The sequence below is a fragment of the Xiphophorus maculatus genome, chromosome 16, assembly GCF_002775205.1.
Source record: "Xiphophorus maculatus strain JP 163 A chromosome 16, X_maculatus-5.0-male, whole genome shotgun sequence".
In the NCBI taxonomy this organism is placed as follows: Eukaryota; Metazoa; Chordata; class Actinopteri; order Cyprinodontiformes; family Poeciliidae; genus Xiphophorus; species Xiphophorus maculatus.
The window spans coordinates 14,548,910-14,565,242 of NC_036458.1; the positions used below are offsets into that span (position 1 = coordinate 14,548,910).

A 16,333-nucleotide genomic window follows, 5' to 3' on the forward strand; every position below is an offset into this window, starting at 1 on the left:
TGCTGGTTATATATTTCACAAATCTGCACTTATTCTCAAGTCCCCATTTAAAGTTTACCACAAGAAGTTTGGGTGTGAATAGAAGAGGCTCTGGTCAAATGAGACCAAACCTTTGGCTACTTTTTGACCTACATGCAAAGTTGTTGTCTGTAGCAGAACATGTTCATGGTCTAGATAACCTCAAAATCCAAAACTAAAGCCAAAGAATGTTTTATGAGATGTAAAAACTGGTGTACACAGATGCTCTCCATCCAGTGTGACTGAGCTCAGCTCATTTTGCAAAGTAGGATAGGCAATATACAGAGAAACCAAGTGTGTCGTATACTTTTCAGTTTTCTGTGTGCAGAAAAGATAACAATGTATTGATTTTCTTGCACTTCACAATTAAGCACTACTTTCGGTTTGTCTAAAATGCAATAAGGAAGTCTGAAAATATTTAAGGGATATGAATACTTTCATAAGAGACTGTGTTACAGGAAGGTACCAGTGATGTATGTAAGTGCTATAGTAATCAGCTTTAATATTATAACAAGTGAAACCTGGTCTTGTTAATCAAATGGATGCATCCGAAGCTGGATATTGATGTTCAGGACAAATGTAATCTGAGTTTAACTGCTTCTGATGAGACTCAATTATAACTTTTTGCTCTTTTACGTTCCTTCATGTCTTTGTTAAACTGTGATGACTGTTATAATGCTAAAAGTATCAAAGTTTTAAATTTCTGTAATTTCATTTATATTCATCAACAATTTGTTCTGTTTCCCAAATCTGTGGCCTGTCACTTCTTCCCTTTTTCGTTTATAGAATCCATTTTTGAAGAGAAATGGCTGCTCCTCTGTATTTTTCTTCTTATTAACCCTCCATGCCTCTCTCTATATCTATCTCAGTGCAAGTGCAGTGAAAGTCCCCAGCAGGGTTTGGTGTAATCCCTGTGATCAGCTTTCCCAGGGGCCATCATGCCCTCATTGTATGGTCTCCATTATGGCTCCACGCAGCAGGATGTTTCTTATTGCTAGTTATGGTTGATAGACCAAAAGAAAAGAGTTGAGAAACTTGAAGTGAAGACTAATTTCAATCTGCTACAATTAAGTTGCTTGTCTCACGAATTTATTTTCTCAGCTTGCCAACCTAAACTCTCTTCTTTCTATGTGTTTTAGCAAGCTGCCCAGCTGGGCCAGGGCGGTGGTTCCTAAAATTTTCTATGTCACAGAGAAGGCCTGGAACTACTACCCATACACCATCACAGGTAATCATTTTACTGAAAATCTCTCCTCTTTCATCTATGGACATTTTTCCAACCCTTATTGTGTCAGAGTTACATAATCAGAAATCACAGTCGGTTTAAAATGACACAGAAACTGTTTGCCATTTAAATCCCATTTTTTCAATGCATTAAACATCAAAACCTGAGTTTGTTATGGCTCTTTTCTATATTTTAATATAACATAGACAGTACACATGCATGAAAATTTACATGATGGATCAAATTATAGTCTTTAGCTAATTTGCATTCATTACCTCTTCTCGCTAGTTTAATGTTATTCATGAAAGTTCACATGAAAACATAACAAACATTAAGTAACTCATATGTGCATTTATGATACTACTACTATAAACTGTCCATTATTAAGTACATTGTGCCTGTCAATATTACAAGCACTGGAAGTTAGGAAGTTCAAAACACATTGTCATAATTATGTAACTACTAATTATATGTAAACAACAATGTTTAACAATGTTTTGAAGTTTTTCTTGAATACAGACAAACCTTCAGTCTCTGATGGTGGTCAGTGACAGAATCACCTTTTCTTCTTAATCTAGTACATTGGATTATTCATGGTGGAGTGAGATCATGCAATATTTTAACATCAAGCAGCAAATTTTAACATTTTTATGATGTTTAAATGTAATATTTTGCCTTTGGGCAGCAAATCCTGATAATGATATGGCAGTTCTTGAGATGATAAAGATTTTTTGTGAAGCTGTTCAATAGGTTTTTGTACTGTTGAGCCTGATAATGGCATAATCTGCACATTTCTATATATTTGTGCCGACAAATACATAGAAATTGATGTTTGAAAAGAGTTATATTGGCCCGAGTAATGAACTTTGTTGGACGCCTACTGGAGTTCAGTTTTGATTGGCATTGGCAAGAAGGGGAGAAGCTGAAATTAACTTTTCAGTATAAAATATAATTTCTTGCAGAAACTGTACATGGCAGTCTGTGTTGCACTTACAAAATAAGGAAAACTATGCTAGAAACTATAACAATAGAAGTGTTAGCTACATAAGAGCTCTTCATACCATGCATGCTTTTACTGAGACTAAAATGTTATTTCTGAGGCCTAATGGTACATGCGGTTTCATTTCTTTGTTCCCATCTCTTTCTTTCTTCTCACCTCTTATTCCTATCCATTACACTGATGTCTTCTGGTCAGAGTACACAGTGAGTATTTTCACTTTCTGCACAGTGTACACACACGCACATTATGATCCAAGGCACTTTGATCTAACATCTGACATGTAAGTTGAAAGAGAGCAAAACATGTCCTTTAAAACATGCTATATGTGATACTTTTTTTGAATTCACTTTTTTGTTCCATTATCTATATTTTCAATTTCTTCTTCTTCTCACATTGATGCTTGTTACAGAATGGCAGATCAGAAAGTTTTTAAATAATATTTAATTACATAATTTCTTAAATTACACAATTACTGTATCATATTAAACACACAACTGGGTATATTCAAAGTAAATGACTGTTAGGTTATATTATGAAAACTTTAAACCTATTTCTGTAGTGGTTACTGCTGAAAAATTATATCTTAGTCTGATATTGCCAAAGCACATCATCAGAGTTAAATTTGCCGTGGAGTTCAACAAATATTTTTACATTTGTTATGATAGAGGATAATTTGTCTGGCGTTACCCCCAAACAACCAATTCAAATTTAAATGTTGTCCAGTGAAGGTTTGGTAATCTTTAATAGAGGAAAGTCTCAGACACAGATATCTAGAGTCCCAGGTCATTGTGTTTTATGTGATTATGTCCAAAAAAGATTAATTACTTATTTTCTGATAAAAGACATCATGGTGCAAAACAATGTCTTACTATCTGAGACTTTTTTTTTTTTTGCTCCCTCCAGTGCTCCTTCCTGCCCAAGTTTTCCATCCACATAGAGAGCAAATATGAGGATAACAAAGGAAACAATGATAATGTAAGTACAGCTCAATATCTCAAGCGCTTCGCGAAGAACTGTGCGCGCATCTCGATTTCTCAATTGGGTTTAGATTGCCGCAGTTTCTATTCCTCTGTTGTCTGTTTTATTGCTTCATTATTTTATCAGACTCCATCTTCACCACCTTCATGCTTCGAGACCTCGCCATCAAGTTAAATGAATTGCTTTTGTCTGAGGATTACTGAATCATTGTGAAGTATAAAGAGAAGGGAGACTTGGTCTGCTCTATTCATATTCCAGCAGGATTTTCAGATAGTAGAAATTGTTCAGTACTTTTCAAATGAATTGCCACACATCAATGTTTTATACAAACTTCATGAGTGATGTTGCTGAAAGACTAAAAATTGTTTTAAATCCCACAGTCCTAATTCTGCTGGAAAAAAATTTAACCCTTTAGATTTTACTGCAAAAAATGTTTTTGCAGTTTTGAAATTGGAACCTATAAGCAGAATCTACTCAAAATTACTTGTTATTTTACGGTTCCACATCCCAGAATTGAAACTGTATCTGTTTATAGTTGCAGAAAACATTTAATATGAGTGTTAATTGTACAGAAAAAAACATCCAGTAACTGAAAGAACAAGCTCTTTAAACAAAGAATGCAACTGTCACTCCTAATGTAAAGTTTAATTGAGTCAAAATTGTTTAATCTAGCTTACCATGTTTTATCATTATATATCTAAGAAAGAGAAAGGGATTTGTTGCATGTAAACAACAAGCCTTAACTTTGTTCATTAAAACAAAACAATCAGTAAGTATTTTGTTGATAAGGAAATCATTAGGACACCCTGCCCCCTAACAGCTAGTAAATATTTAAATTCTACACTCATTTATCTGTAAAACATTAATCCAAAATTCCAATTATTTGTCTACATTATCTCTTCAAAACTTCATCCTGAACCTTTCTGGTTTTATTAGAACCTAAAAGATTCCTCCTTGGTCCCCTCTCATTGGAGTAAAAGAAAATATCTTATCTGTTTATGACTGTAGAAACATCTACTTTAATATCAATAGTGGCGGAAATTTGATAGATCCCATTGTAGAGTTTTTGGAGTTTATATTTAGCGTCTTAGAGTCTGCTTCTAGAGTGAATTTTCTTGAACGACCAGATCTACACTGCTGTCAGTTGTTATTAATATCTTCCACTTGTTGGTTATTTCCCATACAGTTGAACACCTGTATCTGATTTTAAATTCTTTTGAGACGTCAAAAGCTGCCGTCTTCCCTCTGAAGGCTTCAAAATGAAGACACTCAATAAATCTCCTTGTGGTCATTTTCACATCAACTGTCAGGAGTCCACATGGATAAATGTTTGAGGTTTTAGCAAATGTTTAAACTCAAAATGTTGAGCAGCAATGATAATACTCAAGTGGACCCGACATGGCACATCTGTGTGGGATTTTAGGTATTTTAGGTATGAATAAATGACTGAATTTATTCCTGAACTTTTTTATCTACATGGTTATATTACTTACATTTTTTTATATTGTGTTAATTAATAATAAATATCCAATTATATGTCCAAATATAACAGCTGATTTGTTTAAAGTGTGTTAAAAATAGAGATTTAAAACTTTTTAATGCCAAATGAATAGTACATAGACAATAATTTTGAAGAACTTCTTTAAGGAAGACATGTTTCATGTCTTCTGCAACATGAAACTGTGTCCTCGCATTTCAGTTTGTAAAGCTTTTCATCACATCTGAACGCATCCTTCTTTGTTTGTGCATGTCCTTCAGAGCCACTTGATGCTTTGATTGGCAAAAAGAACAAGTCGGAGTTACGCAATATTGCCTCATTATGCTTAAGGAAAAGGCAAATGTCTGCAGCTCCCCTCAGTGGCACATGACGAGAGGTGCACCCAAATTCTGCTGGTGTCACAGATGGTCATTATTTCACATTTGAAGCTGACTAGAGCAAATGGGGCAGTAGACTTGTTCAGTGGAGGGGCTTTCTCCTTACGCTCCAGACTTGACGCCTCACTGCCTCCACCATTTGTCCTCTTGCTTCTCTTCTTTCTTTTCCAGTCACCATCATTGTTTTTCAGTAATCTATCCATTCATCTTTCTGATTTTGTTCCCTTTTTGTAGCACCAGTATATGAGACTAAAGGGAGTTTATTCACAGCTTAGTGACACTAAAGTATGAAGCTGTTCGGATAAGACAAGATAATCGTTCTTGTGTTAATTACTAAGATTAAGTCACTGAACATAAGGTTCAACTCACATCTTAAGAAAAACTAGTCACATGACACAATCAACACAGCCCAGTGCTTTGCTTCAACTGCTAACAACAAATGTGTGTGTTTTGCTGTCCCTCAGATCTTTGGAAGTGAGCCCAGAGAGGAGGAAACAGAAGTGTGTTTTGTGGACATTGCCTATGATGAGATCCCTGAGCGCCACTACAAAGAGTCAGAGGTGAGGAAAGAGAGGTTCCTGAATTAAAGACGTGAATCCGTGTTTTTAAAAAAGGGGGTGAAGAAAGATCAAAGGATTCAGAGTAAAATACAAAGACTAGAAATGTAGTGGAGGGATAACAGATGAGATTTTTATTATTCAGTTATTTTGATCACCAGCTGGTCCTCTGCCTATCTGAATGATGGAAGAAACACAAGCGAACGTATACAGATGGGGGCAGGTGTATTAACTGCAGTGATTTTACATTTGCTTGCACGTGTGCCAGCCAACCTACCGCTGTGTGACGATTATAAGACGAGTTATTAATAACCATAAGGAGTCATGACCCTGCAGCCGTGGAGTTTTATTATTGACACCTTCACTACACACCTCCCACTGGGATGTCTGCTGTTCTGCTTTTACACTTGGAAACTTAGACTACCTCAGAGGTTATGTCCGGAGTTAAATACAGATATTGGAAGTTACATGTAAATATTTGATTCAAACGCAGATTTAAAAATGAATAATGTCTTTGATGCTTTCTCAAGACAAACACAGCATCATTACTGCCAATTAATTAAAGATGGGGAAAAAAAACAAAGCACCGCAGTGTCTCCCCCCACTCGGCTCCTTCAGCAATTAGCAGCAATTAGCAAACACCTGGTGGAGCTGCACATGTGCTGAGCTCTTTATACAAATACTTCTCAGTGCTGCGCTGGTAAAAACGTTGTCAGAGGGTTAATAGAAGAGCGATGTGATCAGTTCACAAAGGCAGAGCCTTAGAAAGAGCCACAAGCCCAATTTTAAGGTGTTAAATTATGAAGTCAAATTTATTTTAAGTCGTGATTGATAACATGATTGGGCTATAAAATGGATCTTATACCTAATTCTCCCCCTTTAAAGAGTTGAGCATCGTTATTGGGGAAGAATAAGAACTTTAAATGTTTTTCTTCCATACAGATCAAGCATTTACTGGCATTTTCTATTTTTCCTCAACATTCTTCAGTCTTTCTTCAGTGAATCTGATGACACATTTTATGCAAAGAGAAATGCAACAGGCTTCATCCACCTCCTCTACTATGGAACTCCCTGCAGGGACAAGAAGTTTCGTCTCCCACCCGCACACATTCTGTCTCAGTCAAACACGTAACCCTCAACACAAATGAGGCCACAACATAATTAGTCCACAGGGGGGAGTGATTAATGTGGATAAAGCTTGTGATGAAGGACTCCGTCTGTGAATCTTGGCTGTTCTCTATATGATTCCTGTAATGAATGCAGGTGTTCCTGTCCTGTAGGGGGGGAAGGGAGCGCGTGAAATAGATAAACACAGCCAAACAACATGGCCTACCAATTTGGCTATTTGTGGTACATCTTTTGAGAAATATGACAATAACTTGAGAAGGGTTCATTTTTCTCTACATCAGCTGCCTCGTTCTTTTGCAGGACCTCCGACAGTTTAAGTCAAAGAAGACAGACAGGGGCAATCTGCAGGAAGGATGGATCGACACCCAGGACCCCATCATGTGCTCATACAAACTGGTTACAGTTAGGTTTGAAGTGTGGGGACTGCAAACACGCGTGGAGCAGTTTGTGCACAAGGTCAGTGTGAAAAACGACCTGTATTGGATTTTGTTTTTTTGCAACCTCACTTCATTTTTTTCAGACTTTTTGACACTCGCAGATCACTATCAGTGCCCGAGGCCTTCAATTTTCTATCGTGGAAACATATAACACATGGTAGTTAACAAAATCTGCTGTTTTCTTATCACTCTATTTCAGTGTCTGCCCTGGTCACCCCACACTGTTAGACCTCCCAGCAACATTTAATCCTAATATCTGCTCTTTCCCAGAGGCATTTCTCGCAGCTCTTAGCAGCATTTGTCCTTGGGTCAGACTGCTTCCTATTTGGCCCTTGCCTGAGGCTCCCTTTGACACACATAGGTACACACGGTCAGGGCTATTACTCACAGGGTACCGCACAGAGTGACTCATATAAATCATTTACTCCTGTGGAGGAAAACAAGCATTAGCAACTTCAACATGTTTTCAGACTCTCACCTTCAGGGTTAAGTTAATATGATTCACATCCGCTCACCTTGAACTGCCTCCCCCTCAGCTTCGGCTGTGATTTCACCTTTTTGTTTGCTGACTTTCTTCAGGTGATACGAGATGTCCTGCTTCTAGGACACAGGCAGGCCTTTGCGTGGGTGGATGAGTGGATTGGTAAGTTTGTTACAGATGGCACCAATAAAAATAAGAATGCTCTGATTAGTTTTTGTCTGTGAGTCGAGCGTTTTGGAATTTATAATGAAGCCAAGTTTTGATTTTTTTTTTAATTATTTTAATAAAACTAACAGACTTCATTGGATAAGAACAATGAGGATGAAAACACAACTTTGATAAAACTTTGGACTGACTGTGTAAAATATGTTTTGCAAAAGTATTCATACCGTTTGTAACTGGAAATGAAATTGTTGCACTTTTGTTAATTCTTCTTAGCAAAACGGCTTAAGCTCAGTCAGATTACTTAGTAAACATCTGTTTTCAGGATTTATTGGAGACTCAACCGGTTTATCCTTTGCCCAAGCTGAGATATTCTAACACTCAAAAATGCTTTCATGTAAATAATCAGAAAGCTTTGATTGTAGTCCTGGCTATTTACCAATGCCCAAATCTTTAGTCTTTTGAAGCCTCTAGCCTCTTCTTAGGGCTTCAGAGGTCATATCTATTTTTCCAACACTTCCATGGAGATCATCTTATTAGATTGCAGAACTATTTGCGGTTGTGTCAACAAATTCTCCCACCTGAGCCGCAGTTCCTCCAATGTTACCATGGGACCCCTGGGCTCCTTGTGTTTGTTCATCACTTAAAATCTTGATTAAAAACACTGACTTTTGACAAAGTGTTATAAAAAATGTGAAGGAAATTAAACTTTAGACTTTAGAGCTAATGGGACTATAAATACCCAATTATCAAAACTTGGAGTTCTTTTGCATCCTTCAGCTAGTGTGTTTTTGATCTCACTCTAAGACAATGGAGAGTTTACAATTAAATTTTGACCCTTCTGTGCCATGCAATGATTTTAGCTCCTCTGGTCAAAGTATTTATCCTATAAAGCAACTGTTACCAGATCTGTAAAAGATTTCAAATAAAAATTTAACAGGATATGTTTCCTTGAAATGTATTAATGTTTAACAGATGCTAGAGTTTGTAGGGTTTTTACAATCATAGTTATAGGAGGTCCTTGGCCTGTGTTGCACTAATACCTCCGTTCAAGATTGTTTTCTGTTTTTTTTTTAATAAAGTTCAAGTTTGTACAGCAAAAAGGCCATAGTACAACCTAATACTTGTACATCTTGTGTAATTTTGCTTTCTTTCTGTAATATAAGGGTTAGTCTTTCCACCTCCTGCTCTACTGCAACCAAATGCAATGATTGAAATAATGTGTTCTGCCCTTTACAATAGAAACCTTCCTTAAATAATACAGAAGTTTGAGAAAAAGACAACCTTCTTGAAATAAAATTTTACACCTTTTTACATTCACCATTTTCTCATTGTTGCCAGTTAACCTGAGAAAAACTGATTCTAACAGGATAATTGTACCTGAGTTTAGTCTTCATGTTTCACAGAAGCGATTTTTGTGCTGGTTTTGCAGCTCGCCCTTATTTCATAAGTTAAAACCAATTTATTTACTAATTTCAGATCAGATCAAGACTACATTCTGTAATCTCACAGTTTTAATGGAGTTAATTTTTTTTTTTACAATTTTTACATCACCTCCTTAGCTAAGATTGTAGACTATAGTATCTATTACTACACTTCTGCTGATGACAAGCAACTCTATATTTTTGACGTCGCATAACCACAGCGTGCCCATGATAAAAATGTCTGGATGGGACAGTCAACATTGTTTTTAGGCCCATAAATGTATGATGAGATTAGACAAATTAGATCTATTTGGTACCTAGAAAAAGTACCTAGAATGCTAGAAACTAAACTAAGTTTAGTCAACCACATACTGTATAGTAAACCACCCTGTTATTCTCCTACAACATTCATTTCAAAACAGCAAAACTGGTAATTTTTCTAAATAGGTTATACTCGTCTACCATTACATCGTTATTGGAAAAAAGTTTCCAACAAAGTTTCACTTTAAACAAAGTACCCAGATACGCACAATGTCAATTTTGCCAACCAGAATACAGACGTTCAAATAACAAAATCCCAGGCCTTTCGGTATTTAAAGCTTTCAGAGTGTCATATTGCATAGTTTTCTCTGGGCCTGAATTTGGGTTGCCATTGTCACACTGTTTGTGTTCATTTCTCTATTCCATCAGACATGACCATGGAGGAGGTGAGGGAGTATGAGCGTGCCACGCAGGAAGCTACTAATCTGAAAATTGGGACCTTTCCTCCAGCCATCTCTATCTCAGAGACCCCTCTGGCGTCCAGCACCCGCAGCGGCCCCAACAGCGCCCCGACCACTCCCCTTTCCACCGAAGCTCCGGACTTCCTGTCTGTGCCCAAGGAGCGACCCAGAAAAAAGTCCGCTCCAGAGACCTTGACCCTGCCCGATCCAGGCCGCAGGGATTCACTCTTCAAGCTGCCAAGTTTTTTCTCCTGGAACTCCAGTCCACAACCCGAATGAGAACTGAGCCTTGCTCTCGACCTGCGGATCAGTAGAGGATGCTTGCTTTGCACATCCAACATTGCTCCCCCCTGCTCCTGGCCAGTTTAAGTGATGGAGGCTTTTCACAGTTCTGGTCATCCTTGACCCCTCAGTTGTGTTCCTGGTGTTACAGCAAAGTCAGCAGCTCCCACACTGCCTTTACAGGTAGACAGTCTGCCCTCTCCCAAAGCCTGTGAGGTGCAAAAGCAAAGTTTGTTCAGCAAAGAACACTACAAAGAATCTCAGTCATTTCTTGGTTTTAGCAGAATATCCATCCTAGACATCCAAGCTCAGGGTGTCTTGATTTACAATTTCATTCAGCACAAAATTAGATTTTTGCTTTTTCACCTTCAAACATCTGGATCTTTGTCAGCCGGAGGTTGTTGTTCATTCTTTGTATTTATGTAGTGAAAGAGGTTTTGACGGATTGTGTTGCATAATGTGACAGTTAAATATAAAGAGTTTTACACTCAAGTGTACAATAATCGAGTAAGCGTGTATATATGACATGAACATGATTTAATCAACACAATGTCAGCACTTAAAAAGATTTAAACTCCAGTAATGAAGCTGCTATAATTTCTGTTGTGTACATTACAGACTGTTTTGTCTGTATGTGTTTATATTATCTCTGCCATATTACTGTCTCCTGGTGGTATAACTTGACATTAAGCTGCTTTTAAAATATTTGTCAATTGATCGTTATGTCTTTTTGCTGTCATACTTGATGTGTTTTACCCAAGGTTTTATCGAGTGATTATGTGGTGTTCAGCTGCTATATTCATTTTGTTCATTTTCAAGTAAAGTTTTGTATGCAGTAAGTCAAATTAAATTATATTCGAAGCTACTAGAGTCATAACTGTGGAGTCTTTATTAATATAATTGAATACCTTAGAGCAAATATGCTTATGTCCTTCAAATTTTTCATATTTTCATCATTACAGTGATAAACTTTATCAAGATTATATAAGATCAGTGGAAAGTAATTGTGCAGAAGAAAAATGAAACATTTCTATATTAACAGAGCATGAATTTTAATCCTTGCCATGTACAAGTGGTATATGTTTAGTTTGTTTGAATAGAAACACTTGTTAAAACAATGTTTCTCTTCAACAGACCAAAAGTAACTCAACAAAAATTAACAGTGTGGTTGTACATTTTATTGACAAAGAAATGAAGACCATATAAACACATGAAACACAAGCATTAATGAAGCAAATGGTCAGTAAGTTTAACTCAAGGTGAGACATTTAAACAAGTTATAAACTTTAAGGTTCCATTTGGTTTTACCCACTAAATAAAGTGAATATCAAAATAAATATCATGTGTCCAAGAATATACAAGGTAACAGCCGTAAAACTGAGCAGAAAATGTGCAAAGTTCAGTTTAAACTTTCACTATGATGTTTATCTGCCAAGACAAATCCACCACATTTGATAAATCCCTTTAACTGTGTTCTTTTGTACTTTCAATCTGTCGTCTTCAAGTGCAGACATCTCTCTGAACCATTTTGAGCAGAGAACAGAAACACCCACAAGACGAGAGGATAAAACAGGATCCAGAACAAGTGTGACATAGTGATACGATACAAAACAAAGGACAGAAGAAGAACCTGGACCAGAGTCTGAGAAGCAAGCAGAGCAGCAGCATTTATTTAGTGGAGAGGAAATCCTATGTTAAGAAATCGTTCTCTTAATTAATGAGAATTTCTCGTTAGTTCATAATAACGTTCTAAATTTCATGGGGCATAAATATGATGAGACTGAAGATGGTAAAGGATCAGTGATCCTCTTGGTCTGTTTCAAGGACCATGAGTTTTTTCAGTCTAAATTGTGTGCCCTCTCTAGGAGGCCACACAATTCACACAAATCAAACCATCAAGAAAGGCTTGATGGTTTAAGGCCGATAACAAGCACTTAATGCATTTGGACAGCCAACATGGCCATCAAAGTGGATAAGTGGTGGCATCAGAAGAGACTCACTGAAAGTGGCAAGTGAGGGTTACCAGACAGAAAGTGCCTCGCACACACACTTTAGCCCCCATTTGATAGGGACTGAGTCATATTTTAGGCTTACATAAGACAGCATTTTGCAGTTGCCTGATATGAGAGACATCTGAGATGCCAGATAATTGTTGAAGATTAACTAGCCTCACATATACCGTCAAACCTAATCAATGGCTGAAGATGCACACTGATGTGTGTAGCAACCAGTCACTGGATCTGGTGAACGGTGCTCACTGTTTGGCTGATCAACACATTTTTTGACTCAAATTTCCTTCTGCTGTCCATTCTGGACAAGCCAGGTCCCTGCAGAATTACCAATTGCTGGTCAGCATGTGTGAAAAAACGACTTAACTTTCTACCTAGTCTTTGGTCAGCAATTGAATTTTCAGGAAAAGTGATGGTCGTGACACCATTACGTTCATGACCAACTCTACCTGATTTGATTAGTCGACCTAGTGGACCTAGAGAGGTTTCAGCTGCTTTGTCACTGATATGGCTTGAAAACTGTTTTGTCACCACCAGATGACAATTTATCAATAGAATTTTATTATTTAACACTGAAACAAAATTGACATTGTCGTGCGCAAGATTCAAGCAAGATACAAACACCTCAACAAAAATATAATGCTTACAAAATAAAAGTAAATGATACAGCAACATATAATTTCATGTAGTCATTTATCCACGTAACATTTGTAAACACCATAGAAACCCAAATAAACCAGTTTCCCAGCTGAGTGACGTGTTCAGTGCAACAAGGCATTAGTGCGTTTATAATGTGCGTGATTGCCTCATTTCCTATGTTGTTTTTCTTTATGCATCATCTCTCCTTTTGGCCTTCCTGTTTCTCCCTGATGTTGCACAAGACGTTGAGGAAGAACTCATACCAGAAGAAGGTGAAGCCTGTGGACAGAGCGGCCTTCAGAAGACTGGGAGAGAGGCCTTTGAAGCAGCCTCGGATACCTTCCTCTTTGACTATTTGAACCGCACAGTCTATCAGGCCTGTGTAGGACCGCACCTGTACGGCAGAAACAGACAATAATACCGACACATGAGGTGAAGGTCATTTGCCTCAACGCTTTTGGTTCATCACCGGGAGCCTACCTGTCCAAAGTGAGCGCGGGCTTTCTCAAAGCCCCCCACCTGCAGCCTCTTTTTGAACAAATCAAAGGGGTATGTGAGGGATTTACTGATTATTCCTGCTCCACTGCCACAGATCAGGCTACTCATGTTTCCTGTATAGGAAAGGACACACAAAAATGGTCTGCATGTGTGTGCAGAGCTAAAAAGCTATAACTAACATGGCTTAGTAGAGTCTGACATTGGTTTCTGAAAGGATTAAAGGGGTTGCTCAGTAATGATTATATGAAATTACACACAGGTTGTGATTTTGATGCCAAACCTTAGAAATTATAAAGAAAAATAAGATTCAGAATTTACCTGAAAAAAACAACAACTCTAAATTCAAATGTAGTTTGATTAAATTTGAGGAGGTCATCAAAATACAGCAAAGGTAAGCAGTTACTACACTCACTTACTGTTCCCTGTTTTGTCTATCAGTACCTGTTCATCTCAGTAAAGTAGAAAATCACATATAATTTGTTACTCAATAAATTTATTGAGAGGTTTTTATCACTGAAAAAAATCTGAAATACTAAATGTTAGAATGAGCTAGCTGTATGATAAGAATGTTTCTTCCTTACAGAAAGACTTTTTTTTTCTTCTCAAAAATTTCCTCAGCACTTAAATACTTTTATTGATCTAAAATCTTAGTGGTTTTTCTCAGGCCAACAAACCATGTCTTTACTGACCTCCTGAGTCTCTGGATTTAGGTGGAGGAGCCAACAGCTGCTTAAAGACATTGTAGAAGAAGAACTGCAGCCCAGCATAAGGAAACACTGCAACCAGGGTAGGAGACAGGCCGCGGTAAAACGCCACTGGTCCCTCAGAGCGCCACATTGTGGACACGGCATACCGCAAGTTACTGTAAACCTGGGGAGACAGAAAAGGGATTTGAATTGTAGTCTTCTAATGCAACGTCTAGTTCAAATTTCCTAAACACCTGACCAAAATGAGCTAAATGAGCACAGACTAAATAACAAAGGAGAAGCTAACTGATGAATAAACATTGTTATTAAACTTTTACTTATTTCCTTTTTTACCAGTTTAGTTTTTCATCCAGATAGTGATCTGGAGATGATAAGTAAAATAGAAAAAGGATAATCTCATTTAAAGAGCTTAAAGTAGCTCCTTCTGTTCTTCTATATTAGTAAAAAGAAGCCATATTGGCAAACTGTCGCATTTAAAGCTTTAATGTACTTTTTCCTATGAATATGTCCATTCCTAACTTCAATATATACTGCAATATTTAACAAAACCAAAATAAAGCTCCACAAACAGTTTGGAACAACTGTTAAGTATGGTGGTGGAGGAGTAAAAATAGGGGCTCATTATGTAGCTACAAGACCTGCAGTCAATAATTAACTCCACTATGTGAGGGCATGCAACTGAGTGGTAAATCTGGGAAGAAGCTAGCTAATAATATGACACTCTGACACCCACAGATGTGTTAAGGACCATATGTTATTTTAGTATGACACTTAGTATTTTTTTTAACTAAATGAGTGTGAATCTAACTTTTGCCATTAATATCATGCATTACATAACTACTCCTCTAAAAGATACGCTGATTAAATCAAAAATGTTATTAGCTGACAGCTGCAGTAAAAAGTAGAGTAATGTTCTACCTTGGGTTCTCCCTGAGCTGCGAAGCGTGTCCTCAGTGTGTCCAGAGGCTGACAGGCCACCGTAGCAGAGCAGGCTGCCAAGCCGCCACAGAAAAAATGAACTCCTGAAGTCTGGCTGTCGTATGGCGTCGACTTGTGAGCCATCTTGGTCAGAAACTCAAAACTGACAAACTGCAAGTGACAAAGGCACAACCAGTTAATATTTTTTGTCCTGGAAAATGTTTATCTCATTAGTGTTGACACACAGTTCCACATTTGTAATATTTACCTGGACGGCCCCAAAGCACATAGAGAGGAGCTGCGCTGGAATGTGACCTTTCCAGAAAGCAGTGAGACCCTCCTCTGAGTAAATACTTCGGGATGCCTGAAATATTCCCCAATATTTTCCTTCGGGCTTTCGTGAAGACACACGCTCGATCTGCAGCTGAGGGGACAGAAGCTGCTGATCAGCATGTGATGTACACTACATGATTAGATTTTCTCAAACTAAATTAGATGATGATGATGATGCACACATTTTAGATCCTTGACATAATTCCACTGTGGAAGAAAAAACAATAGACTCATCATGATCACAATCCCATATGAATACAGCTTTAATATGATTTAATCGAAATTTCAACTGGCTGCATCTTTAACATTCCTCCTATGCCACCACCTGGTGCAGCAGTCATATTACACAAACAAGAAGTAGATTGAAATTATTACCTGAAAACGGATTTTAATAACATCAAATGGGCTGATAAGTGCTCTGGTAACCATCCCACCAGCTGAACCAGCCAGGGCTGCCTCCTCTGGGGCAGGAGATCCACTCTTAGCCTTGGGATCATATCCCACCATGTCTATACAACCCTCTTATCAACACTGGGGAGAGGCAAAATATATATATATATATATATATATTTAATTTGGGCACAGTTTTGTTCAATCTAAAATCTGACGTAATTTTGTTGTGCAAAAGATTAATAGTAACAATCTCATTTAAAATTTTACAATATAAAAATCATCGACAACATGTGCAGAGCAAAGAGGGGAAACTTGGGTCGAGCTAAGTTAGGCTAACAACACAGCAGCTGTTCAGGTTTCAAACAGAGAGGCGTACAGGTTTTACCTTACACTGAAAACCCTTCATGAATGTAACAGCAGACACACAGCACCGCAAATTCAAAACGAAAAGACAACAGTTGCCTTCGGGTAACTACAAACTATTCATGACTCTTCCGTTTAGTAAAACAGCGCATGCGCCATATTTCAAAGCTGAAATATAACGACA

At 37.6% G+C, this 16,333-nt stretch overlaps 2 protein-coding genes across 3 annotated transcripts in view; one reads left to right on the forward strand and one right to left on the reverse strand.

Annotated features, from left to right (window-relative positions):
• LOC102236859 (cytoplasmic phosphatidylinositol transfer protein 1-like) overlaps window positions 1–11,159 on the forward strand; it is a 67,054-nt gene extending 55,895 nt beyond the window's left edge. Inside the window, exons 3-9 of the mRNA XM_023349392.1 lie at window positions 1,158–1,246; window positions 2,439–2,446; window positions 3,147–3,218; window positions 5,561–5,656; window positions 7,082–7,237; window positions 7,798–7,861; window positions 9,976–11,159. Of these exons, the coding sequence (XP_023205160.1) occupies window positions 1,158–1,246; window positions 2,439–2,446; window positions 3,147–3,218; window positions 5,561–5,656; window positions 7,082–7,237; window positions 7,798–7,861; window positions 9,976–10,286 (796 nt within the window). The 3' untranslated portion in view covers window positions 10,287–11,159. The remainder of the gene's footprint in view (window positions 1–1,157; window positions 1,247–2,438; window positions 2,447–3,146; window positions 3,219–5,560; window positions 5,657–7,081; window positions 7,238–7,797; window positions 7,862–9,975) is intronic.
• Window positions 11,160–11,445: 286 nt separating this feature from the next.
• slc25a19 (solute carrier family 25 member 19) lies at window positions 11,446–16,302 on the reverse strand. Of its 2 annotated transcripts, none has more exons than XM_023348469.1 (7): window positions 16,177–16,302; window positions 15,769–15,924; window positions 15,329–15,484; window positions 15,061–15,231; window positions 14,125–14,305; window positions 13,418–13,548; window positions 11,446–13,331 (listed from the first exon to the last, which is right to left on the reverse strand). In XM_023348469.1, exons 2-7 carry the CDS (start codon window positions 15,898–15,900, stop codon window positions 13,134–13,136), a joined length of 969 nt encoding a protein of 322 aa, XP_023204237.1. In that variant the 5' UTR covers window positions 15,901–15,924; window positions 16,177–16,302; the 3' UTR covers window positions 11,446–13,133. The 2 variants fall into 2 exon arrangements, with proteins under 2 accessions (XP_023204237.1, XP_005808800.1); XM_005808743.2 differs by having other exon boundaries at window positions 16,172–16,302.
• Between the last annotated feature and the right edge of the window lie 31 nt (window positions 16,303–16,333).

Bases quoted from the DNA above. Each gene is read 5' to 3' on its own strand.
- slc25a19 (XM_023348469.1), bottom strand. From the start codon at position 15,900: ATGGTGGGATATGATCCCAAGGCTAAGAGTGGATCTCCTGCCCCAGAG. The intron at 14,306-15,060 runs GTAGAACATTAC...CTGTCTCCCCAG, and splicing joins CAGCTCAGGGAGAACCCAAG to GTTTACAGTAACTTGCGGTA. The intron at 13,332-13,417 runs GTAGGCTCCCGG...TCTGCCGTACAG, and splicing joins CCCGCGCTCACTTTGGACAG to GTGCGGTCCTACACAGGCCT.